Source organism: Amborella trichopoda, chromosome 9 (assembly GCF_054954075.1).
Source record: "Amborella trichopoda isolate Santa Cruz 75 chromosome 9, AtrichopodaSantaCruz75HAP2 v2.0, whole genome shotgun sequence".
Lineage (NCBI taxonomy): Eukaryota > Viridiplantae > Streptophyta > Magnoliopsida > Amborellales > Amborellaceae > Amborella > Amborella trichopoda.
The window spans coordinates 35,801,599-35,828,010 of record NC_142344.1 but is presented as its reverse complement, the minus strand read 5'-3'; the positions used below and the strand labels follow the sequence as shown (position 1 = coordinate 35,828,010).

At 36.7% G+C, this 26,412-nt stretch overlaps 1 protein-coding gene across 24 annotated transcripts in view; it reads right to left on the bottom strand.

Annotated features, from left to right (window-relative positions):
• Positions 1-6,361: 6,361 nt before the first annotated feature.
• The window catches only part of ATRAD17 (RADIATION SENSITIVE 17), a 67,594-nt gene continuing 47,543 nt past the window's right edge, over positions 6,362-26,412 (bottom strand). For 12 of the 24 annotated variants that reach the window (XM_088846115.1, XM_020675093.2, XM_088846120.1 and 9 more), the window contains 3 exons: positions 8,627-8,846; positions 7,613-7,673; positions 6,362-7,484 (listed from right to left, as the gene is read on the bottom strand). In XM_088846115.1, the coding sequence (XP_088702241.1) occupies positions 7,170-7,484; positions 7,613-7,673; positions 8,627-8,846 (596 nt within the window). In that variant the 3' untranslated portion in view covers positions 6,362-7,169. The remainder of the gene's footprint in view (positions 7,485-7,612; positions 7,674-8,626; positions 8,847-26,412) is intronic. The other 12 variants (XM_088846126.1, XM_088846118.1, XM_088846128.1 and 9 more) reach the window with 2 other exon arrangements.

The window sequence follows — 26,412 nt, the reverse complement described above, 5'->3', positions numbered from 1 at the left end:
TCTCGGGACATATTTGCGATGTGTCACTACGGACAAGCCTAAGTATTAAGCTAAGTGGTTGTTGTTAGCAGAATGGTGGTACAATGCCACAACTCACATATCCACCCAGATGTCTCCATCTGAGGTGGTTTATGGCCAACCACCTCTGGCAGTGATATTATATGTCGTAGGAGCTACTAATATCGATGTGTGGATAAAATTTTGATAGCTCGAGAAGTTGTTCTCCGGCTTCTGAAAGAGAATTTGGAAGGGGCCTAAAACCGTATGAAGCAGCAAGCGGTTCGTCATCTTTCAGAATGTGAATTTGAGATAGGAGACCTAGTATATCTTCGTTTATAACCATACCGTCATTCAATGAATTGGGATTGTGGCATACAAGTTGCAATTGCCTGTTGGTTCTCGCACCTAGTGTTCCATGTATCCTCCCTCAAAAAGAAGTTAGGTAATCAAGTTGTTCTGTAGATCAACTTGCCAAAAGTTGATGAAAATGAAACATTCAAGCTTGAGCACATTGCAATCTTGGACCATATGCTAGTTAACTAAAGAAATTGAGTTATGATGAAAATCTTAGTGCAATGGTTTAACATGGACCATGCTGATGCAACATGGAAGGTTTGACATCATCTAAAAGAGAAGTATCTACATTTTCAATTTTGAGGACAATGTTGATTCCAAGGGGCAGGAATGTTAGGTGTTCATTTGGATAAGGTTGAATAAGCTATCAAGGTTTAAATGATAGGAGTCAATTAGTTTCTTATTTTGAATCAATTGAATTAGTAAGTTGTTATTATAGTAGAGTTATTTGTTAGGATCATTTCTTTATAAGTTGTTAACTTTTTTTCAGCCGACTTTTAGGAAGATTTGATAGCTGTAGAGGGGGGACAAAAGGCTATATGCATAATGCAAAACAATTAATGAAAATAATCACTTATTTCTTGCTGTGAAATTGAGGTTACCCTCCCGGAAGAGGGAATTGAACTGCTTGTCCTTGTGATCTTCTTCAAAAAGCTGCTTGATCCTTATCGATCGCCTTGAGCATATGGAGACTTCTCTTAGAAAGAGACGCTTTATTCTAAAATCTAAAGGGAGAGGTGATAAGGGTGAATAATTGAAGATATTAGAGGTTAGGGAGAACACATCCTCGTTTAGAGAGATATTTGGGGTTCATCTAGATTTCAAGATCCTGCTGGTCCCTACCTCTACTTTTACTAGCATATTATCGAGATTGCCAATAAATTTAGGAGTCCACTAAATTTAGGGTTTTTCAAGAGGGTATTGCCAAGTTACAGAGGTGTAATGGGAATTTTTGGAATGCGAATGATCAAAGGTTTAGTGGTGGTGAGAATTTTATCATGCCAATGAATTTTATGGTTTTGCTAAATTTAGGGTATGTTATAATGGTGCTGAATTTTGTGGTTCTACTAAATTTAGGGTCTGTTATAATGGTGCTTCCTAAGTTCAAAATATCTAATACTTATCTATTTTCTGAACAAGAACGATCAAAGGTTGTTTGCAGTTTGTTGAAATTAAGGGGGTTTTATAATTTGAAAGACTATGATTATGATTTTGTTCAGAGAGCAAGATTTGGATGGATTATTGATGGAAGACATGCTTTGAGGGGTGAGCGTTTTGCGAATCGTGCTCTCTATATTGTCTTCTTGTTTTAGGAAAAAAAAGGGAACACATCATGAAAAAGTTTCTTTATATATATATATATATATATCTTAGGTAGTATGGTTTGCATAAGTTTGTAATCTTAAATAATCAAATTAAGGTGCCCCTCAAACTTTGTCATGAAAATGGTGTCGAAAATTATTAGGATTGTGCACGAATTTGTTTTGTCTCTAGTTATGAAATTTTAAACACCAAAAATGTTCAAATCAAACAGATTTATAAACGCATGAAAATCTTGAAAATAGATGGTCCACATAATGTATTGCAAGATGTACTTTTTAGGACTTGAAATATCTTTTTTTCTTCACAGCTGTACATCTTGATGTCGAGATGATCAATTAAATGATTTTCTAAAATCAAAACAATCTTTTCCAAAAGATTTTAGAAGTGCGCCATATTTCTACATTTTAAGGTGTCAACCTTATATAAACTTTTTCCACTGTTATATCATATTACAAAGTTTGTATATGCATATAAGGGCATCTTGACATGGTTCAAAGAAAATTCATTAATGTATTTAAAGAGAAGTAATAGCCCCTCTCTCTCTCTCTCTCTGGAATTTCTCTGGGAACGATACCTCTGTTACACACTACTGCTCTGAATATCTGTCTACCCATGTACAAAGGCACTACTACTCTTTCTCTCTCCAACAATAGTTTTAGAGTGAGAATTTGTCCATGTATAGAGAGAGTATTTATTGAGGAGCTGTGAACTCGTCTATTTTTTTTAAGTGAGTACTAAGTTTGGGGGTTATAAGGGTGGGGTTTGTATGGAGCCAGGCTCTAAACAAACAAATTAGAGCCCACCTTCTTATAGTATCGAAAAATATAGTTTTAATACTGAAAAGTTTTGTAGTAGCCTTCAATTATATTTTCATCTTTAGTTATAAAATTTAAAGCATAGAAAATAGTGTAAATCAAATCGATCTATGAAAACTTGAAAATTGATGATCACAAAATGTATCGCAAGATGCACTATTTCCAAAACTTGAAATCCATTTTTTTCTCATATCCATGATCTTGATGTCGAGATGAAACAATTCATCTCCCTCTCTCTGAGTAAGATATGTCCTCCCATCCTCTCCCTCTTTCTCTGTCAAAACGCCAATGCTAGAAGCATGACCCACATAAATCACCCTCTTTCTCTGCCAAAACGCCAATGCTAGAAGCATGACCCACATAAATCACAACAAACCAGCCACAATTATATGAGGAATTGGTGTCCCTATTTTACCCGTGAACAAATAGAAAGCACAATTTGTCAAACAAATGGAGTTCCATAACATTTTATCAAAAGTAAAGGGTAAGACAGCCTAGGCAAGGAGAGGGCTTTTGGGTTGCAGGAGAAATAATGGGGGACGAGGGAGAAGAGAGAGAAAGGGTACACGTTTGAGAGGGAGATGGAAATAAAGAGAGGAGAGAGAGGGAAAAGCCGAAGGAAAGAGAGAGGGGGAGATGGAAATAGAGAGAGGGAAAGCCAAAAGCGGAGTACGGGGTAATTTATGGTTTTCTTGTTTAAAAGGATACAGGGGTAAATTGAAAAATAGGAGGGTGACCTGTTGAATAGGTTACCAGGTGAGGGGAAAATTTAATATCGAGATTGGTGTTAGATCCAACGGTCGATAGCTAAAACATTAAAACGACCTTTTCCGATGAATTTTTGAGGTGCATATGTAATTTTACATTTTAAAACTGCAACCTTATATAAACATTTTCTTTTTTAAAAGTTGTTTCTACATTATCCCTTGGAAAGGAAAAGGTTTATAGAAGATTGCAACTTTAAAATATAGAATTAAAGATGCACTTCAAAAATTCTTTGGAAAAGGTTGTTTTAATGTTGAAAAATCCTCTAATTGATCATCTCGACATCAAGATAAATGAATATATATATATATATATATATATATATATATATATATATGGAAAAAGTTTATATAAGGTTGCAACCTTAAAATGTCGAATTACAGATGCACTTCAAAAATTTATTGGAAAGGTTGTTTTAATGTTGAAAAATCCTCTATTTGATCATCTCTACATCGAGATGATCAAATATAAAAGAAAAACGTTTTTGAGTCTCAAAAATAATGCATCTTGCAACACATTATCTAGGCCGTCCATTTTCAAGATTTTCATGTGTTTATAGATCTCCTTGATTTTAACTATTTTTGGAGTTTAAAATTTTATAATTAGATATGAAAATAAACTTTTAGATAATCCTACGAATTTTTTAAACGAAAATTACATATTGTCCTTAATTGGATTGTTTAAGGTTACATTGTTATAGAAATCATAATTTGTTCAAAATAATTTGCTAAAAATTACTCATTTTTGGCCGCAAATAGCTAAAACTAGTTAATAATCATCGAAAAAGTACCATAATTAAATAATGAGTAATTATCATATAAGACCCTCCCCCACCTATGCGTGTAGGACCCCAAAGGATCACCATTAAAGTTGACACAGATCTTTAGAAAAGTTATCACATAGGTGTGGGACTTAACTTTTCTATAGATCCGTGCCAAATTTAATGGTGATCCTTTGAGATCTTACACATATGGGTGGGGAAAAATCCCATAGGATCATTTCTCTTATATAATATTTATAAATAATACAAGATGCATACCAAACAACTAACAACATAATTTAATTCTGCTTTAATTTTAGATACGATAGTCTATTCCAAATAACGTTAGTTAATAGGACCATCGTCTTGAATCAGTCTCACTCACGAACCTCTTTAGTCTCTCCTCACATGTCTCCTGGTATGTGTCATGGATTTTCAGATGCTAAATTTCTAGTTATACAGCCCCACTTAATTAATTCCTTCGGTCTCCGAATTTAACCTCCCTATGATCCAATTGTTCTTGAGGTTCTTGCCCCTAGCGAGTTTCTCAAGGCTTTTGGTGGAGTTCTTTAATGCAGGAAGCTAAAATTGGGGTGATTTTTAAAAGGGAAAGGTGAATCCCTATGCCTGACATCAAGTGGGGGGCATGAAGGACTAACACAAAGGCATGTTCCTCAATGGATCTAGATCGGGTTCTCCACACCTCAATTTAACCCCTTGATTTTGATAATCAATCTGGCAAGAGCTTTGTAATGATCTTTGTCTTTTTGTTCTTGAATCTATGTTCCAGTAAAAAAAAAGAAAAAATAAAGTAAGCCACATGTTTTCCGGGCACATGCGTAGGGAGAAGAGTGGTCCTGAAGTCCCTTGAGGTGAAAGATGATGGCAGGGATTATTTTAGATGACCAGGCTTCCCTGTTAGAGTATGATTAGCTGAAATCCACAATTTCCCATAGCCATTTTTCTTGCTGGAATGCCTAAAATGGCTTTCCAGCGGTAGTGAATCGCTTTGATGCCTAGGTCTAGATAAAACTCCTCACCGAGCTGCTCAAGTCCACATAAATTTCTCACCAAGAATGGCAACGGGATGGACCAGCCTCGCTCCTAGTTTCCATAAAATTCGCCCAAGCCCAGCCAGGCAAGGGAAAAAAAAAAAAAAAAGAGAGCCGGTCCAGGCCAAAGCCCCCAAATTAGGCTTTGGCCCCAGCCGGCTCTACCCTCAAGTTGTAGTTGCCCTGGCCCTTGAGCCACATTTTGTAGCCCAAGCCTTAGGAAAAAGTTTATATAAGGTTGCGACTTTAAAAGGTAGAATTAAAGATACACCTAAAAAACCCATTGAAAAATGTTGTTTTAATGTTGAAAAACCCTCCCTCAAAAATCTATTGAAAAATATTGTTTTAATATTGAAAAACCCTCTAATTGATCATTTGGACATCAAGATGTATGAATATAAAAAAAAAAAAAAATTGAATCCTAAAAATAATCCACCTTGTAACACATTATCTAGACCATCCATTTTCAAGATTTTTATGTCTTTTCAAGATTTTTATATGTTAATAGATCTACTTGATTTTAACCATTGGAGTTTAAAATTTTATATTTAGATATTAAAATAAATTTTCACATAATCTTAAGAATATTTTACATCAAAATTACATGTTATGATAAAATTTAGAAGTGCGCCTTAATTGGATTGTTTAAGGTTGCAACCTTATTGAAATGGCACCCTTCGAAATATACCATCTAAGTTTGCTCCTGTTTGCTCTCTTGTCCTACCTCCATTCTACTGTCTATGGAGAGTAACTTTGGAACCTAGGCTCACTCAATTTTCTCTCTCCATCTCGTATTCCCAACTCCACCCATCATCTCTCCGTTCCCTCTTCTTCGAAGGGACTTTCTCTCTCTTTTAGGAGACTCAAACCAAGAACCTAGTATATCCTTCTCTGCCCAGCCCAAACAATAAATACCATAAATCACAGGGATTTTATCAACAAAAACCTCACATTCACCAGGTTTCATTGCGAGTTCATATAAGACAGTTAATGTGGGACCAAATAAAGTTGTTAAAGAAGTTCTGGGAAAAGGGAATAAGTCTATAGATTCTTGGGTCTCAGTACCTCTGGCTGTGATTTCATAGTATTCAGGATAGAACACCCACAACTTTAAATTCCTTTGATATTCATAATATGTGCCCACATTCCATCAGAAATGGATTGCCATCCACAATAATGTGGAACCACAGTTTTCATCAAAAAGTCGTGGAAAAAGGGAATGAGTCTTTTGGTTCATGGGATTAAATACCTCTGGCTGATTTCATATTGTGCAGGACAGAACACCACATAACTGTACATCAAATTCCTTAACTTTTCATAGTACTGTGACCACATTCCATCAGATATGGATTGCTAGCCACAATAATTTGGAACTACAATTTTCCATCAAAATCCTTTGCTTGCCATTTTGTGAATTAACATACATTAGACATAATAAAAAATCTATTTTAATCAATATTCCTTTGTACATCATGTCCATCAATGCCTTCATCGTATACAAGCGCTTCTTTTGCATGCAATTTTTTCTATGAGCAGCATAGCGGATCTCGCACTGGAGGGAATTGCTAGACAGAAAAGGCCAAGGGTTTGTGGCTTAGGATAAAGAGAGAAGTTAGAGGGGGCATGTGAGCACTTGGATAAGTAGAGAGCGGGGGTACATTTGGTTGGGTAAAGAGAGAAGGCTAGATTTTGCAGGTTAGAGAGAGCGAGCTGTTCGATTTAGGGTATGAGGGAGCTTTAGGTTGTTGAATTTGTGTGGAGAAAAGGAGACATTACCTAGCAATCATCCAGCATGAAGCAATAGTATAGGCATGAAGCTATGAGAGCTCCAGGAGACGCAGGAGAAGATGTAGAAACATAAATTTGAAGAAGGAAAGAAAATCTAGAGGAAGTACTAAAACGGTCATTTTGGAAGCACAAAAGAAAAGGTTGAAAAAGTGGCATTGGTGAGATGCTTTGAAGATTTTATAAACTAACCTGACAAAAATGAGGCTTTCCCTTAATAAAAAGAATTTAGAACTGTTATTTACTCGTGTGCTCTGCTGAGATTTGTCAGTGTAGCCATCTCAAACTATGCCAAAATATGTGGTATTCACATATCTACCACTCCTCTATTTCATCTTCTTCACTTTCCCCTGAAATATGAATATCTAAATCATAAATACTTGCTTGTCTGATGCTACTGGTACCCACTTGAGTGGTTGATTCATCAGTAGCCATCCAATCAGGTTGTTCACCCATGCGAATATCCTGTTGCTCTGGTTTATAGATTTGGGAATTCTGTGTGTGTGCAGAGAGAGAGGAAACCTTTGACCCAAGTAATTGCAATGCATATTGATATTCAGTAGTCATGACAGAGAACCCACAGATGCTGAAACAGCACTGAGCTTCACACCACTTTGATAGAATCTCATTCTGCACTCACAAAGAAAACGCAGGAGAAAAAATGTGGGGTTACTGCATTTCCACTAGTAAAAGACTAAGTAGAAGTAGATCTAACTAGAAAAAATGGATCACTATCTAAACTTACTTCAATATCATACCTTTTTAATGAAAGATAATTGCTTGATCTGCCACAGCTTTGGGCTCCGTATGGAGTGCCACCTGCACATTAATGAGAATATGGCATCTCTAGGCCCTAAATCTATATGTTTTGGTTACAAATGACAACATAAAATATAGGGAAAATTTACAGAAAAACAGGAAAACATTTGTGGTATCATGGGATGCTCTATATTTTCCCCAAATTTTGCGGAGATCCTACTTTGTCGTTTTGTTTTTATTTTTTCCAAATTTGCCCCCAAACAGATTTTTTTATTTTTTATTTTTTCTTTAAACTATAGATTTGTCAGATAGCCTGGGGATCAATTTGGGGTCCATCCCGATGTTTCAAACATCGGACTGTCCTAAAGTTGGGCTGTTCGATGTCCCAAACATGGGACAACTCCATTTAGGCTTCTTCCCTTGTTTGGGTCAATCCAATGTTTGAAACATCAGATTGGCACATTATTCTTATTCTATTTCATATCGGTTAAATGATTGAAACATTGGACCACCTTGTTTTATATTTTTTATTTTTTTATTTTTTGTGGTTAAAGTGACCAGTCCAGTCCGGTTTTTCAAACATCAAACCATATTTTTCCAACTTTTTCTTTTTGTGCATGCATGCACCATACATATGCAAGCATGTGCAAATGCAAGCATGCGTATTTACAATCTCTCTATAAAGTTTATACCATAAGGCATAGTACAAACTTTACACTATATAAGTACAAATTAGTTCAAAAAGAAATAGATAAGCGAATGTCATATTTCCACCAATATTTTATGTGACAATACTTGAATGCAAAACCAATCCATTTGATATTTCAACTAAGAAATAGAAAGTAGAAATCTCTACTTGCTTGGTCAAAATTTGAGACTCCGTAACCATCCTATGCATAAAAGAAGGCGACAAAGTAGAACCTGCACATATATTTGGGGAAAATATGGAACATCCCATACCACACATATTTTCCTGTTTTTCTGTAAATTTTCCTAAAATATAGAGATCAAACCTGGAAGGCAATGGGTGTGAATTTCCAAATAACACACCACGAACGGCAACAGAAGCAGCCACTTGTTGGGAAACATTTTTGGAGTCATGTCTGCTCAATATAGATGACGAACCTGATGATCCGCGAATAGTAAGAGTGGCTGAAAGGCAGTCAGAGTCACTCAAATAAGAGGCAATTGTCACTGCATCATCCACTGCTTCATCGCTGATAAAATCTAAAACTGCAAAACGAAATGTAGGTCCTCAAGCATTTATTAACTAAGAAACTGCAAATTACTGTACATTAAAACTGAAGAGATTTGGAGGAATTTTTTATGAGCTACCCAGACAGTAGCAGAGGCCAACCAGATAGACAAATAACCCAAAATTCCAATAGGTTTATATGGATTATTTAATTTCTGATTTAAACTCAATGATGTGGAATTTAAAAGTAACTTCTAAGGGCTTTATCTTTATTTTCACTTTTCTAGCTTTAGTAGTTGTTCGCATAGTTCCCAGGTGCAAGCAACACACCCTTATAGATGTTAGTAGCAGTAACTTGGGAAGAACCAAGGTTTCTCTACTGCACTTTGATTTTGACGTCTTGGGTATGGAATGGAAATGAAATTGGCTGTGGTTGAACAGAGAAACAGTTCCAAGTATATATGGAAAAGTGAAGTATTATCGAGAATCCTTAATCTTTTAGGGCCAGTTCGATGTACTCAAGTGTTACAGAGTTTTGGATGACACAATCAAATTCTCTCTCTATAAAGGTCTTGAACTTTTCAGTGATTGAAGAATTTTGGCTCACATACAAAATCTTTCATTTGGAGCCAAAAACAGTTATTTTGGCTGAACTCATTGGGCCTCAGCCCTCCTTTCTCGCATGCAGCCTCACCTCCATATGTTCACCAGTCTGTGTGTGTGTGTGTGTGTTCAACCAAACACTTTATGCACACAATAAAATCTAGTAATATTTTTAAAATCAGCATGAAAAAACTTAGTTTTTTGATGAGAAGAATATTAAATGATGCATCCAAACTGGTCCTCAGCAATAAAAGAAATATTGCAAGAGGTGCTTGAATGCATGATATGTGCTTCGATATAATTCAAGAGCACATCAATTATATAAAGACCCATCAAATGATGGGGTTTACTATGACACAAGTTTCTAGTCAACATGAAAAACAGAAATGCTTTCCAAATGTTCCAGTCCTGAATCCTAGGAACAAACTCATAAAACGCCTTTGAGATGCCCCAGACTCAGTTTGTACAAGTCCTAGGTGCAAAGTCATTTATATAAAAATAAATAAATAAAATCATAAAAAACAGATTTTTTACTACATCAATGAATAAATATTTCATACATAGTTTTGATTTTTTTTATGATAATTTGTGCGTTTTTCTTATCATATGCTATATTTTTCTATTTTCCCTTTTTTTGGATTTTTCTAAAAAGGTTTTCCCCTTTTTTTGGATTTTTTGAATTGTTTTCATCTATAAATCATTTTTCACCCAAGTTCCATCTTTTATAAATTCGTTTTCATCTTTTTTGACTTTTGATGTTGTTTATAGTTTCTGCTGTTTACTCTTTTTCTTTAGTTGTTAACAAATATTTTATTACTTTTAAGCCCTTTTTTTGGGCTCATAGCCTCGTACGCTACTAGGGCGAGTCCAAGTGGACTCACCAACCTTTCACAAGATTTAAATATTTCAAAACACTCATACCTCACACCAAACACCCAGTGAAATATTGGTATTTTTGAACATCAGTATCTAAGCAAATAAGTCTCCCTGTGCGATATTGGTGTTCTAAAATACATTATCTCACCAAGTCACACATGAGATGTATTTTCGAATGCCAATATATCAGTATTGGTATTTGAAAATACCAATCTCACAATGCTGGGTTTTCCTAAAATCCACTTTGGTTTTGATGGGCGCCCTTCCAATACATAATCCCTTGTGAGGTGTACCTTGAAGGGATTTTAAAGGTATGACAAAAGGAATGGGTGAAATGTTAAATGGTGAATCTCTTGCGTGTATTTTCAGAACCTTCCCAAGATTTAGAGATTGATTTCCTTGCTAGTGCATGTGCACCTTCATTAGACTCTCTCTACAACTGCTGCAAGGACATGCTAAAGTTGCTCAAGCAGTCTCATATCTCATCAAACATGTGCAAGCACCAGGGGCAGTCCCCTCACCATTAGCTACATGAGAATTTTGCTTGAATCCCCCCTCAATGATTATGGTTCCCCAATTAAGGCCTGGGTTTCTTGAGACCAATGAGCAAGGACCCTGCCTCAGCTTCGTCAGAATCATATATAAATGAAGGGGCTCGAATAAGTCATCAATATTTTCCATTGATGATCCCCACAATACCCCTTGCACCTGCATGGCTTGTATTCCCACTTGAACTCCCATCAAAATTTAGTATCATTGCTCCTCCTTCCAGAGGCAGGATCCATTTTGGAGGCCTCGTCTATCTACTTTCCCTTTTTTTCACAATATCCTTCAAAGGTTTCTCATACGAAGTATCCCAAAACTCTTTACTCAATCTTGCTCAATGACTGTACCCTATGCCTTTCATACTTAAACAGTCCTTTCATAGGATTAAGAAACCATATGAGATCAAACATTTCAAACTTCTAAGACAATAAACTAATCACGGTAGAACTAAAACACCTGTTGATCTTTCCCAACCATATGGTCCATATTACTGCTGTAATGGTTGATCTCCAAAGGACAAGACCCACCTTTTGTAGCTGTGGGTTAGACCATTGCACTAACAGTCCTTTCATAGGATTAAGAAACCATATTGGATCAAACATTTCAAACTTCTAAGACAATAAACTAATCACAGTAGAACTAGTGCATAGCAAAAACAATTGGCTTACTATTTCAGCATCATTTTTGCACATTAAACAAATGTTGGGCATGGATGCGAAAAAAGGTCTGCCTTCCACCTAGGCTGCTGTCACACCACCCATATAGGGGGCCAGAGTTCCCCGCCTAGACCTAGGTAGATCTTCTTGGGCAGCCACCCAGGCAGCACCTAGGTGGGCACTTAGCGCATAGGCCAAGGCACCAACCTAGTTCATTCCTTGCCTGAGGGTGAAACGTGCTCTTGGGCAAGTGGCATATGGGTGATATTTCCCCATCTTAAAGCAAGGTGGGTGACATGACTCTAGGATCTTAGCACATTGGAACCAAGAGTCATGGAAACCTTAGGACAATCATGAGGAGGATTGGTGTAGCTATGAGAGGCACCTGGAGGTTTCAGGATTGCCTCTAGTCAGGGTCGATTATTATTGTTATTGTTACAGAGCTCGATTGGGCCCCATGACAAGATCATTGGGTACGGGCAATGTGATTTTATGTGAGCTCGATGATTAGCCGGTATGGGAAGGTTAGGACAACAGAGGGCATTGGCCTAAATCCCTGACTCTTAGAACCTTCTCATAGCATGTACATAAACAGTCGCCAAGCATGGGAAGCCGACTCTTTTAAGGATCTACTAAGAAAAGGTATGCAAATATGCCAAAAGAGGAAATCCCGGACCTTGTGTGTGCACGTCTTCTAGAGGGCGCACCTGAATCCACTTGTACTTGGGGATTCAGGGTCACTCGTTGGTTTGACTTTGATAAGCTAATATCATGAGCCCCTGATTATACATTGTGGATCATGAGTCTGTTGGGTCATACCGAGAAGGTGGCTTTGGATTCTAGATCAAACCAAGTGGAGTGCTCCAATTTTTAATTCAACTCCATAAGATCCTAATTTCCTTTGGAAATGTTTTTAAAAATAGTGAAAATGGTTTATTTTGATGGAAAATTATTAAAATAATTTTTGTAGATTTTTGGAAATTTTTCAAATTTTTTTGGGAAAAAAAAGGGGTTTTTCAGAATTCTTTTTGTAAAAAGATGATTAAGGACAGACCCCCGAGACCCACACAAGACACCCAAATGACAAATGGGTGTCCATGTGGGGCATGGGGGCCACCACATCAGTTCCACATGCAGATGACGTGGGGGTGACGTTATCCCCCATGATGACCTTCAAGGTCATTACGTAATTTGTGATGTGTGGGTATGTTTTATTATACTGGATTTTGTGCTATTTTGGAAATTGAGAAAATTAATTTTAGCATATGTTAAACGTGCAAAGTAAGTGGTTTGTACACATGTGTGAGCCCTTCTAGAAGGAGTATAAGGTTTGTAATCATAATCTAAACCCTAAAGGTATGTGGTAATTGTACACTTAACCACCTAGCTTATGTGGCATGATTTGATTAGCCCCACATACACTTATAAAATGGAGGGACGTTTTGAAATTTGATTTTTACTGAAATTTTAACAAATTAGCTCAAGGGTATGCCTTCCAACTTGGGTTTAAGTTCAATTATATGATAAGAACAAGAGTATTTTAATACAAGGGAAATTGGAGTGAATTATAGTTATTAAAATGGAGGATAAGGGTGTTAAATCCATACTACACATCAAGATAGAATGATGGTGGATGGTGGGCTAGGATCAAGATTACAGCACATCTAAAGCATCTCTATACTCAACACTATAAATACCCCTTTAAATCTCTACATTTATATACATCTTTTCTCTCACTAGATTGGAATGCCACTCTCTCTCTCTCTCTCTCTCTCTCTCTCTCTCTCTGCGCCCTCTAGTGTGGCACACCCTAGTCCATCTCTTCTCCCTTCCCCTCTCTTCCAAAGTGTATGAAGGTGATGTGAGAGAAAGCCCCATAAAAACTCCAGGAAGGCTCCATTAATGGTGATTCAAAGCTCAAATTCAAGCCATGGATGATCTAATCTAATGGCCTTCATCAATTGAGTAAGATCTCATCAATTTTCTTTGATTCTAGTTAATTCTCCTTGCCGTAAATTCTTAATTACAGCAAGCTTCCTTCAACCATTTGAAGTTAGATCATTGTTTTCTCTTATATACTTTGATTCCCTTTGATCCATATAGTTGAAGGTATCATCCCTGCACAAATTGATCTAGTTTCCATGAGTTGTACCATGTGATTTTAGAGCATTTTTTACTAATATTTCTCTGATATTTTTACAACCAAATCAGTCAATTAGATCTTCGTTTTGATGCCTCAAATCGTTGTTTTCATAAGAGGAGAATATGTCGAATTTATGTGGCTTGATGTAAACCGATTGTATTTTAAGAGCCACGATTTCTCCTATGATTTTCCTACTTGTTTTGATCACTTGATCTTTGCAAATTCTTCTATGTTTCAAGTGTATATCAATAGATTGATTCACTCTCCAATTTATTATTTTGGTGAGAGTTTAAAAGGAAGATTTATGTCTTCATCCCCATGATCATGCTATTGATTTTCTCATCAAATTGAAAGTGATTTGTGCCTCATTTTTCTCCTATTTTTTCCCATGGTTTTGAATCTATTTTGTTAAGCCCTTTTATATGTTAGAATGTGTGATAGTAGATGATATGATGCTTAAAGGCTTCCCTATTTGATATTGCTATTGGCCTATGTGATTATGCCATCAAAAGTCCTCTCATAGCACACAATTAAGACCCAAGGCCGTAAACCAGGTAAAATAAGCCCATAACCGAATTCTATGCACACACGCAATACTTGTATTTGGCAAAGAGAGGAGTTTGAATGTAAAGCGTACAATGTAATTCCAAGGTCATGTATAATTTGGCAATGTATTTGTATATTACTGTATTTTTTAGACCATGTGTATGATCAAGTGCTCAATCAATTTTCTTGATATGTATTGTGTCATGGACTAAGGCAAGGGAAAGTAATTCAAAAAATAATAAAATAAAACAAAAAACCTTGCTACATGAAAGGTTTTATAATAATAGTAAAAAGTACGTATTAGTAAGAATAATTTCTTTTTATTAGAATGTTACAATTATAATTAGATTCAATAATTTTAATTAGAACAAACATTATTTTAAAAATTTTATTTTTAAAAAATTTAGTACTTTTCCATACGTACTCTCTCTCCTCTTTATCTTCATGATTAGATAATAAATGTGATACATATTATATTTATATTTATTATTTTACAATTAATAATTGTAAAATAATGTAATGTAACTATAGGTATAGTAAATACTAAATTAAATTTACGTGAGAATAATTTATTCTTATTAGAATATTGCATTTATAATTTTTCCTTATTCCCTAAAGTCTAAGTACAATTTCTATACACATATTTCTATAATAATTATAAAATATTTCATTAAAAAAGGTTAAATATATATATATATATATATATATATATATATATATATATATATATATATATGCTCCTTGGTGTATATATATATTTATACTCCTTGGTGGCACGAACCTAAACTGCCGACCAATTTCAAAAGAAAAATCTTTCATTTAAAAAAGGTTATATATATTAATTTTGGTGTCACCTCCTTCCTATGGATGCATGCCATATCCTTTTGGATCATCCTTGGCAATAAAATCAATCTACCATACACCATGGGCGACGTTATACATACTCTTTTTGGAACGATGGGGTGAAAAGTGTTTTGAAACTGTTAAAGGAAGAAAACAAACCTGAACCCCACAAAGAAGCCAAAGAAGTGTCATGCCTTAGTGAAATCCCCACAAAAGTTAACCCTAGTTCAAAAGTTTAAGGATGTGATGCCCGATGAATTACCCAATAAGTCGCCACCCATGAGAACCATTCACATTGCATTGATTTGGTTCCAAGTGCCACTTTACCTAACTTGCCACATTATTGAATGAGTCCCAAAGAACACAAGGAGTTATATAGGCAAGTAATGGAGTTGTTGGAGAAGGGGTTGATACGAGAAAGCATGAACCCATGTGTTGTACCCACCTTGTTAACCCCAAAGAAAGATGGCACATGGAGAATGTGTGCAGGCGGTAGGGCAATTAATAAAATCACCGTCAAATACCGTTTTCCAATCCCATGTCTTGATGACAAGCTTGATATATTGTAAGGATCAAGGATCTTTTCCAAAATTTACTTGAAAAATAGTTATGACCAGATTCATATGAGGCCCAGAGACAAGTGGAAGACTGCATTTAAGATGTGAAGGGACTTATATGAGTGTTGGTCATGCTCTTCGGGCTCTCTAATGCTTCGAGCACTTTCATGAGAGTAATGAACAAATGCTTCGCTCATTCATTAGCAAGTTTGAAGTAGTGTATTTTGATGATATCCTCATTTACAGTGCAAGCACTGATGATATCCTTCAGGAAGAAAAGTTATTTGTAAACCACAAAAAATGTTCCTGTGACTGATATCTTAGTATTTTTGGGTTTTCTCAAGTCATGCGAAGGGGTCAAGATGGATCCTACCAAAGTCTAAGCCATTGTGGACTGGCTGACATGCAAACCAGTAACTAAAGTGAGAAGTTTCCATGGTTTAGCAACATAACTAAAGTGAGAAGTTTCCATGGTTTAGCAACATTTTACAGGTTTATCAGAAATTTCAGTAGCATAATAGCACCCATAACTGATTGTAGGAAAAAAGGGTGTTTGAGTGAACTTTGGCTACTGAAAACAGCTCCAAATTGGTGAAAGAAAGGATGACGAGCGCTCTTGTCCTTGCACTTCCAGGCTTTGAAAAGATCTTTAAACTGAGTGTGATGCCTCGAGGTGGGAATTTGAGGTGTCCTAAGTCAAGAGGGCAGACCTATGGTCTTCTTTAGCGAGAAATTGAATGGGGCAATGAATAACTATTCTATTTACGATGTAGAGTTCTATGCCGTAGTTCAAGCCTTGAGACATTAGAGGCACTACCTCATTCAGAGAGACTTTATCTTATTCCCACAAGAAATTAAACCCAAGGCATGCTAAGTGCATCTCTTATTTACAAGAGTTCACTTTCATAATCCATCACAAATCAGGCAGCCAAATCAAGGTGGCTGACGTCCTCAGCTGGAAGTGTCACCTCCTTGGTACATTTGCCACCTCAGTGGTGGGTTTTGATTCCCCTACCTCAGGCTTATACCATTGACTCATACTTCTCTAAAATCCTTTAGCAACTTGCACAAAGAGAAAGGGAAATATTTCTTGTTTTTAATTTGCAGGATGGCTTTCTCTTCAAAGGGAGTCAGCTTTGAATTCCGGAAGGGTCAACTGGTATCTAAATCATGGGTGAGATGCAGGGTGACAACCGTAATGGTCACTTTGGGAGAGAGAAGACAACAACGCTCATTAAAGAAACGTACTTTTGGCCCGAACCATGGTTGTTGGAAACGCCTGGGAACCCTTTTAGGAACCGGAATCGCGGAATTGCTGCCGGCTAGAAGATTATTGCCTTAGGAATCGATGTCCATACAATAGGAATTGCTAGGAATGAGAATTCCTAGTTTTTGATAATCGAGTTTCGACCGAAATAGATCCAAGTTTCATCCACATATGGAATCAAGATTTCGTCCTCCTAGGAATCAAGATTCCCATCCCCCTGGAATCAACACTCCAGGAGTCAAGATTCATTAATATGCTGAATTGAGTTTCTGACATCTATGGAATCGAGTTTCTGACATATGTGGAACTGAGATATGTTGCTATTTTGAATTGTGACTCTTACATATTTGGAATCAAGTTTCTAAAGTATATGGATCAGAGATTCATGCCAGTTTGAGATCGAGATTTACAATAATATGGACTATGGAATGCATTATTCAACCCCTACCCGGAATCGAGATTTCATTTTTATGGAGAAGGAAGCCACAAGCACATCTTGAGCCTCATCAACTTTCGAACTTATATCGGACGTCTCTTATTAGAAGGTTTCCCAAATTTTAAAGTGATTGTGTTGACTATTGAACTTACGGACATTATATACAAAAGACAAGTATTTCTAAATTGTGATTTTGACTTCATTATTATAAAGACAAAATAGAATTATGTCTACGCCACGGTTTTACTTTTAATTGTATGTGTTGTATTTACTAATTATATCTTAAATTTAAAGTAAAGGCCATCCAGGGTAGCACAAGTAAAATAATGAAACTATGTAACCACTAGAAGTTCGAAGGAAGATTTCTACTCCAATTGACGTGGAATCAAGATTTAATCCTCGCTGGAATCCAGATTTGATATATTTGGGAACGTCTACCCACTATTAATGGGTTCAAGTTTCTAAAGATGTGTTGGATCAAGATTCCAAATTTAAGGAATCGAGTTTTCTTGGTGACAATAAATTGTTTCTAAAGATGCGTTGAATTGGGATTCTGAAATTAAGGAATTGAGTTTCTTTGGTTCCAAAAAATGGTTTCTAAAGATGTATCGAATCAAGATTCCCAAATTAAGGAATTGAGTTTCCTTGGTTTCGAAAAAGGGTTCCCGTGGAGATTCCTTAACAAAAACGCGGAATTAGGTTTCGGAATCGGAAACACAATGTCAATAGAGAGATTTCGGTAATGATGGGGAAAAATGCTTACAAATTTGTAAGTTCAATAGTACTCACAATTGAGTGCTTCAAAAGATGGGGCAAAATGCTTATAAGGTCGAGGTTCCCAAAATATATGAAATATCTCCTATTTTCAACATTTCTGACCTATATGAGTATAATGGGGAGGTTCGATGTGAAAGTTGATGCTAGGTGGGAAGCATATTGGCCTAAGCAAAAAGGGAACAAGGTAGAGAGGGCCTTAGACAGCCGCATAATCTCTACCTACGAGAAGATTACAGTTAGTATTTGATACAATTTAAGGCGCAGCCCGATGAGGAGAGTTTGTGGATTTCTAAAGAATTGATGAAGATTGACCAGAAGTCCTGAAGGAGTTCCTTGTCAGGCCAAACTCGACGACAAGTTCTCTTTAACTCGGGGAGGCTAATGAAGAAAATAAAAGTTTTGTTGACATTTTGTGGACTGCATTCTCTTTATTTATTTATTTTGTAGGGGCATTTTTTTTATTTTTCTCTATAGTGGATTTTCTGGAATTTTACAGAAAAGCCAAGGGTTCCATTTAAATTTTGAGCATGGGAAAAATTAGAAGGGAAAGGTTAGTTTGCATTTAAAATTTTGCTTGGGAAGAGGTATTGTGCATGTGGATAATGTCCCTTAATACTCCTAGAAACTTTAATTGTGCGTGGCTTGGGAAAAGGTATTTTGCATGACTTCGGAAGGGGTAGAGTCCATTAATGTTCCTAGGAAAGTGAAAGAGTAACTTTGACTTAGAAGCCAAACCAAGTCTATTAAAAGAGGGAGACTTTACCTAGCTAAAATCAATGTTTTTGCCGTAAAATCTGAGAAATCAGGAACGTAGTTCCCATTTTGGGGTGTCTTTGGACCCTCATACAAGCCATGGAAGCCAGGCCTTGTTAGCTTCAGCCCGGTGTATTTGAATCACAATTGAAATCCCTAAATCTCTACCTGAATGTCAATGATTTCTCTCTCTTTTCTCTCCGTTCTACATCACAAACGCTGTGCATAGGAGGGTTAACTATCGTACTCCAGGTGCTAGTGTGATCATTGACTTGACAAAGAACTCACCATGGCTATCTGATATCTCAATCAGTTATCCACCAAGCTCGGCCTAAGAAAGAAGTGTTGTAGCTAATCCACCATCTTCCTGAATGCAACAAATTTATCATCCTTCAGCGTGCCTCAAGCTGGGGACCATAATGTATTATGACCAAATACTTCAGTTGTTTCTGCTACGAGGGCCTTCAGCTCTATTTTCAAACTAAAAAGTTCTGGATGCTGAGCAATCTAGAGGTTGTTCTCCAATCAAAAGATTTAATGAAAATTTTTTATTCCTACCATTACCTAAGTATGTTGGAAATAAAAGAAATAAGTTTTATTGTATTTAATAGAGAGAACAACCATCTATCTTTTATTGTCCATAAGTTGTAATTAGGATTATTACTTAGCGTTATAAGAGGGGTAAAGATCACATGTGACTGCTAAGACACTCACTTTCCCTCTCTATCTCACGCATCTTTCTCCCCCTTCTTTGTAATCATCTTTATTTTCTTTCCTCTTTCTCTCTCTAGATCCTACCAAACTACTTTTTTCTATACTTTAATTTCAACTTGGTATCAGAGCCAAACGATCAGTAAAGATGGTACTATAGCACAATACTGTAGCGCGATATTGTAGCATGGTACTGTAGCAGGCGGTTGATCTTCAAAAAGGTGCACATAAAATTGTTTAGGGATGATGTCATCCTTTGGGTTAGATGATGTTATAATGCCCTATAACCCTGCCTTTTTTCCTGCAGTATCTATGCTAATGGAGGTGAGTTTTTATTTATGATTCTAGATGCCGATCAAGTATTTATTCGAAAACTTAGTCGTTGGATGGATTAAGGTTTGGAAGTCCCAATCTAAGAAGTAGTGTTAGTGCTGTTTTTTGATGTCTTCCTAGAAAAAATGAGAATGGTCAGATATGAGGGTGTAAGCAAATCTGTAAAACCTTTTATTTGAAGAGATCAAAGGATGTAACTTGATCTCAATTGTTGATTAAGATCTGAGGGTGTAAGCGGATCTTAGCTACAATAGAGAATGTCTCCACAGGCATCAAATATGAAGTCATCTGGACCCTAAAGCATCAGTCAAGTTTGATGGAACAAACTATTTAGAATGGGCCAAGTCGATTAGACTATTTTTGAGTGGAAAGAAAAAACTAGGATACATTGACAGCTATGTGGAAAAACCTGACCTGAAGGACGCTAAATATACATACTGGGAGGCTAAAGATATGGCTATTATGAATTGGATACTATTTTTCCTGCAGCCTAATATGAGTCGATCCTTCATAAATTGCAATACCTCTAAGGAATTATGGGAGACAGTCTCTGAGTCATATTCCCAAAAGAAAAATATTGCAAGGGTTTATGAATTGGAGCAGCAAATCAGTGATTTTAAATAGGGTGACTTGCCACAGGGAGACTAGTATGCTCATCTACATGGTTTTTGGGATGAATTACGCCAGCATCAACCCATACAGTGTTCTTCTTGTGCAAAGGCACAGAGAGAGAGAGTAGAACAAAGGAAGATTTGTCCCTTTTTGAGGGGAGTTAATGGAGGGTATGAAATAATTAAGGAAAATGTTCTCAATGGAAAGACTTTGCCATCGTGTGGTACTATTTTTTCCTTCTTCAGCTTGAAGAAACTCGACACAAGATAATGGCAATGTCTATGGGTGAAACTGAAAGATCCGCCCTATTTCAAGTTTTAGTAGTAATCAAGGTGGATGACGATTTAAGAGCTGTGATGGAGGCCGAGGTGGTGGACGTGGCCATGGTAACCCCACCTTCGGTGAAAAGGACAAATTAAAGTGCACCCACTATAGGAAGACTCGACACATGAGGAAAATATGTTGAGATCTAGTTGGACATCCAAGACGAAATTTTCCATGGGCAAATTCAGCAACAATCAGTGAAAGTACTGCCCTAGTTACTCGAGGGCAGCAAGATATCATCTCCTTTAAACCTCAAGAAGAGTTGGTGACTATTCCTAAAAGAGAGCCCCTAGATCTCATGCTGCAAGCTTCCATTTGAGACCCTTCTTCCTCTGTAAGTCTCACATTGCACAATCAGGTGTAGATCATATCCTTGTAAATAGCTCTGAAACCCCTTGGATTATTGATGCTAGAGCAACTGAACATATGACTGGTATGGCTTATTTTTTTCCTCTTATATCACTTGTTCTAATCATAAATCAGTTAAAATAGCAGATGGTTCTCTTATTCCAATCAAGGGAAAGGGAACCATTTTACTCATGTTAACTTGTCATCCACCTTGCATGTTCCCAATCATTCTAGTAACCTCCTGTCACTTAATAATTTCACAAAGATCCTAAACTGCAATACAACATTTTCCTTTCTCATCGTGTATTTGAGGACTTGATGACGGGGAAGACATTTGGGCATAGTCGTGAAAATGGAGGGTTGTACTTTTTTAAGACTGTTGATTGTGCCTTGACTGCAGCAGCCACATCTTCAATTGCTAATAAAGAAAGGGCGTACTTGTGGCACACCGGTCATGCAGTGTCTTTTACTTTGTGTTCTTTAGTTCCTAAATTGTTGAAGTCTCTGGGTCAAGTTCAATTGCAATGTGACATTTATGAGTTGTCAAAACATTGTAGAACTTCATTTCCTTTCAGTATCAATAAAAAGAGTGATGTTCCTTTCTATCTTATACACTCTGATATAGGGGTCCTTCACTAGTTGCATATGTGTTTGGATTTTGTTTCTTTGATACATTTGTGGAAGATTGTTCTAGATTTACAACTGTCTTCCCAATGAAACACAAAGATAAAGTTGCTAATCTATTCTAAGCCTATCACAAAATGGTTAAAACTCAAAATGATACACAAATTAAAGTCTTGTGGTTTGACAATTGAGGTGAGTATATGTCAAACAAACTCAGAGATTATCTTCTTGACTAAGGGATCGAATTCCAAACAATGTGTCCATACACACCTCAACAGAATGGTATAGCTGAATGAAAAAACAGACACTTGTTGGAAGTCACCCGAGCTCTTTTACTAGTAATGAAAGTTCCAAAACTTTTCTTGTCTGAAGCAGTTCCCGCTTCTACCTTTTAAATAAACCACATGCCCTCTCATGTTCTTGAGGGAAAATCTCCTGCTGAAATTGTTCATACGCACTCACCCAACATCCATGTTCCCTGTACCTCCCAAGGTGTTTGGGTGTGTATCCACATCCTAGGTCCAAGAGGGACAAGCTTGATGCTAAAGTTGCCAAATGTATTATTCTGGGGTATCCATTTCATTAAAAGGGGTACAAGAGTTATGATCCTATTGCTAAAGTCCACTATGTCTCCATGGACGTCACTTTGTTTTAATATGTTCTATACTTCTCCGTTATAGGTCATGAGTGCTCTGTTCAGGGGCAAAATAAGATACAGTTTAGTGAACAGAGCACATCAGTTGTTCCCCTTCCTATTCCCACACACTTTTATCTAAAGAGAGTGGTTTATCTGAAAGGAATGGTGCACGCTCAGAGAGGTTGTTGAAGACGTATACCATGAGGAAGAAAATGATACAACCCGAAGTTCTAAGCAACCATACCTCGAATGCTAACCCAGAATCAGAAATTATTCTTGACCTAGGTAACTCTTTCACCCTCTCAGAGAATCCTAATTTGGACTTACCTATTGCTATTCGCAAAGGTACACGTTCTTGGACTCAAGATCCAATAGGAAACTCCATATCCTACAATACTTTGTCTCCCTCTCATCATGCCTTCATATCTGCTCTGTCTTCTGCTAGAATACCTTCCAGTGTTGCAAAAGCACTTTCACAACCTCAATGGAAAGCTGCCATGGGTAACAAGATGCGAGCACTTGAGTGGAATAATACATGGAAAATCACTAACCTTCCCTAAGGGACGAAGGTCGTAGGATGTCAATGAATATTCACTATAAAATACAAAATTGATGGTACCATTGAACAGTACAAAGCAAGATTGGTTGCAAAAAGTTTCACCCAGACTCCTGATATAGACTACCAAGACACTTTTGTGCATGTGGCCAAGTTTAACACTGTGAGGATCATTCTTTCACTAGCTGTGAATAAATCATGGTCATCCCATCATCTAGATATTCAGAATGCATTACTACTTGAAGACATCCAAAAAGAAATTAAATATGGCCATGCCTCCTAGTTTTCAGATTAAGGGGGAGTCAGGAAAGGTTTGCAAGTTAAAGAAGGCAACATATGGACTTAAACAATCTCCTAGAGCATGATTTGAAAAATTCAGTGAGGTACAGCTGAAATTTGGGTTCAAAAGAAGTCAAGTTAATCATACGCTCTTTGTGAAGAAGGATACTAATAGAATTACGAGACTTATTGTGCATGTTGATGAAATTGTTGTAACAGGGGATAATGTGAAAAGAATTGAGGATCTTAAATCTCATTTAAGCAAGGCCTTTGATATCAAAGATTTAGGAACTCTTAAGTATTTTTTGGAAATTGAAGTGGCGAGATCAAACAAAGGGATAGCCATCTCCAAGAGAAAATATGTATTGGATATGTGACAACAAACGGGGATGTCGGGATCTAGACCTGCAAATTCTCCTATAGAAGCCAATCACAAACTTCATGGAGAAAGGGGAGAGCTACTCCAAGATCCAAATCAGTATCAAAGAATAGTGGGAAAGTATAGATACCAAGTCCAAGTGTCACAACAAAAATTTCTCTTGGTCTCAATGCAACATAACTCAATTATATCAAATTTTACATCATCAAATACAATTCCAGCCACTAAACTTGGGCTCTAATACACTTTTAAAACAAAATAGGACTCTAATTTATCCCTTTTCTTAGTCCATGAAACAATATACATCAAGAAGATTGATTAAGGACTTGAACATACACACATGATCTAAAAAATACAACAATATTCAAATATATTGGCAAATTATACATAACCTTATAATTACATCATCCACTTTTAAATTCAAACTCCTTTCTCCAACAAATACAAGTATTGTGTGTGCATAGAATTTGATCATGGGAAGCTGATCATAGACCTAATTTTGCCCGATTTACGGCATTGGGTCTTAGTTATGTGCCATGGGAGGACTTTTGATGGCATAATCACATACGCAAATAGCAATATAAAATAGCGCAGCCGTTAAGCATCATATCATCTATACTTTCATGGCACATTCTAACATATGAGAGGGCTTAACAAAATGGATTTAAAACCATGCGAAAAACATGGGAGAAAAGGAGACACAAATCACTCTTAATTTAGTGAGAAAATCAATAGCATGAGCATTCAGACTTAAGACAAATCTCCCTATTAAAATCTCACCAAAATAAACAATTAGAGAGTGAATCATCTGCTGATATACACTTAAAACAAAGAAGAATTTGCATAAATCAAATAATCAAAACAAGTGGAAAAACCATGGGAGAAATCGCAATTCTTAAAACGCAAAACCGGTTCGTAGAGTTCATAAATCGAGCCCCATAAATTCGACATGATCTCCTCTTATAAAAATAATAATTTGAGGCATAAAAATGAAGATCTAATTGACTGATTTGCTTATGAAAATCTCAAAAACATATCAATAAAAAATGCTCCAAAAATCATAGGGAAACACTCATGGAAACTAGATCAATTTATACATGGATGATGCCTTCAACCATATGGATCAAGAGGGATCAAGGTCGATTCAAGAGAACAATGATCTAACATCAAAATGATGAAGATAGCTTGCTATGATTAGGAATTTACAATAAGAATCAACTAGAATCAAAGAAAAAGGAAGAGATCTTACTCAATTGATGAAGGCCTTAAGACTAGATCATCATGACTTGAATTTGAGCTTTGGATCACCATTAATGGAGTCATCAACGAGCTTCAATGGAGCTTTCTCTCACATCACCTTGAATGCAATTTTATAGAGAAAGAAAGGAAAAGGAGAAGGCCCTTGGGCGTACCACTCTAGGATGGATGAGAGAGAGCGAGTGGCGTGCCACTTAAAGAGAGAGTATGTGTGTATCCAAGTGTAGAGATTTAAGGGGTATTTATAGTGTTGAGTGCAAAGATGCTTCATATGTGCTTTAATCTTGGCCATTGAAGTCCAACATCCATGGATACAAAGAGAGGTTTGATCCTAGCCCACCATCCACCATCATACCATCTTGATGTGTTCTCCATTTTTAATAACCATAATTCACTTCAAATTCCCTTGTATTAAAATACCCATGCTCTTTTCATATAATTGAACTTAAAACTAAGTTGGAGGGTATACCATTGAGATAATTTGTCAAAATTTCAGCAAAAATCAAATTTCAAAACTTCCCTCTATTTTATAACAGCATAAGGGGCTAATCAAATCATGCCACATAAGCTAAGTGATTAAGTGCACAATTACCACATACCCTTAGGGTTTAGCTTGTAATTACAAACCCTATGCCCCTTCTAGAAGAGCTCACACATGTGCACAAACCTCTTTCTTTTCACATATAACATGTTTAATTTTCGCAATTTTCAAAATAGCACGAAATCCAATATTAAAAAACATACCCCTACATAACAAATTACACGACCTAGGCCACCATGGGGAATGACATTACCCCCACATCATCTCCATGTGGGGTTGACATGGAGGCCCCCATGGCCCCACGTAGACACCCATTGGCTATTTGAGTGTCCCGTGTGGGCCCTGGGAGGTTGGTCCTTATTCATATTTTTGCAAAAACAATTTTGAAAAATACTTTTTCTCTTCCAAAAAAATCCAGAAAAAATCTTCAAAAATTCCCAAAAATCCTTTTAATCATTTTTGATCAAAACAAACCATTTTCACAATGTTTAAAAATATTTCCAAGGGAAATTAGGATCCTATGGAGTTTAATTAAAAACCAGAGTACTCCACTTAGCTAGACCTGAAATCCAAAACCTTCTCGGTATGACCCAATAAACCCACAGTGTATAATTAGGGGCTCATAACATTAGCCTATCAAAGTCAAACCAATGAGGTGACCCTGAATCCCTAAATACTAGTGGATTTCAGTTGCACCCTCTAAAGGACATGCACACACAAGGTATGGGGGTTCTTCTCTTGGCAAATGTGCATACCTCTGCTTAGTGGATCCCTTGAAGAGTCAGCTTCCCATGCTTTACGACTACTTATGCATATGTTATGACAAGGTTCCGAAAGACAGGGATTTAGGCCAATGCCCTCTGCTGGCCCTAACTTTCCCATACAAGGCAATCATCGAGCTCAAAGCATCATACACATAAACCCACATTGCCCTAGCCTAATCATCCAGTCTGACCTAATTATCCAATCATGAGGCCCAATCGAGCTCAATAACAATAAC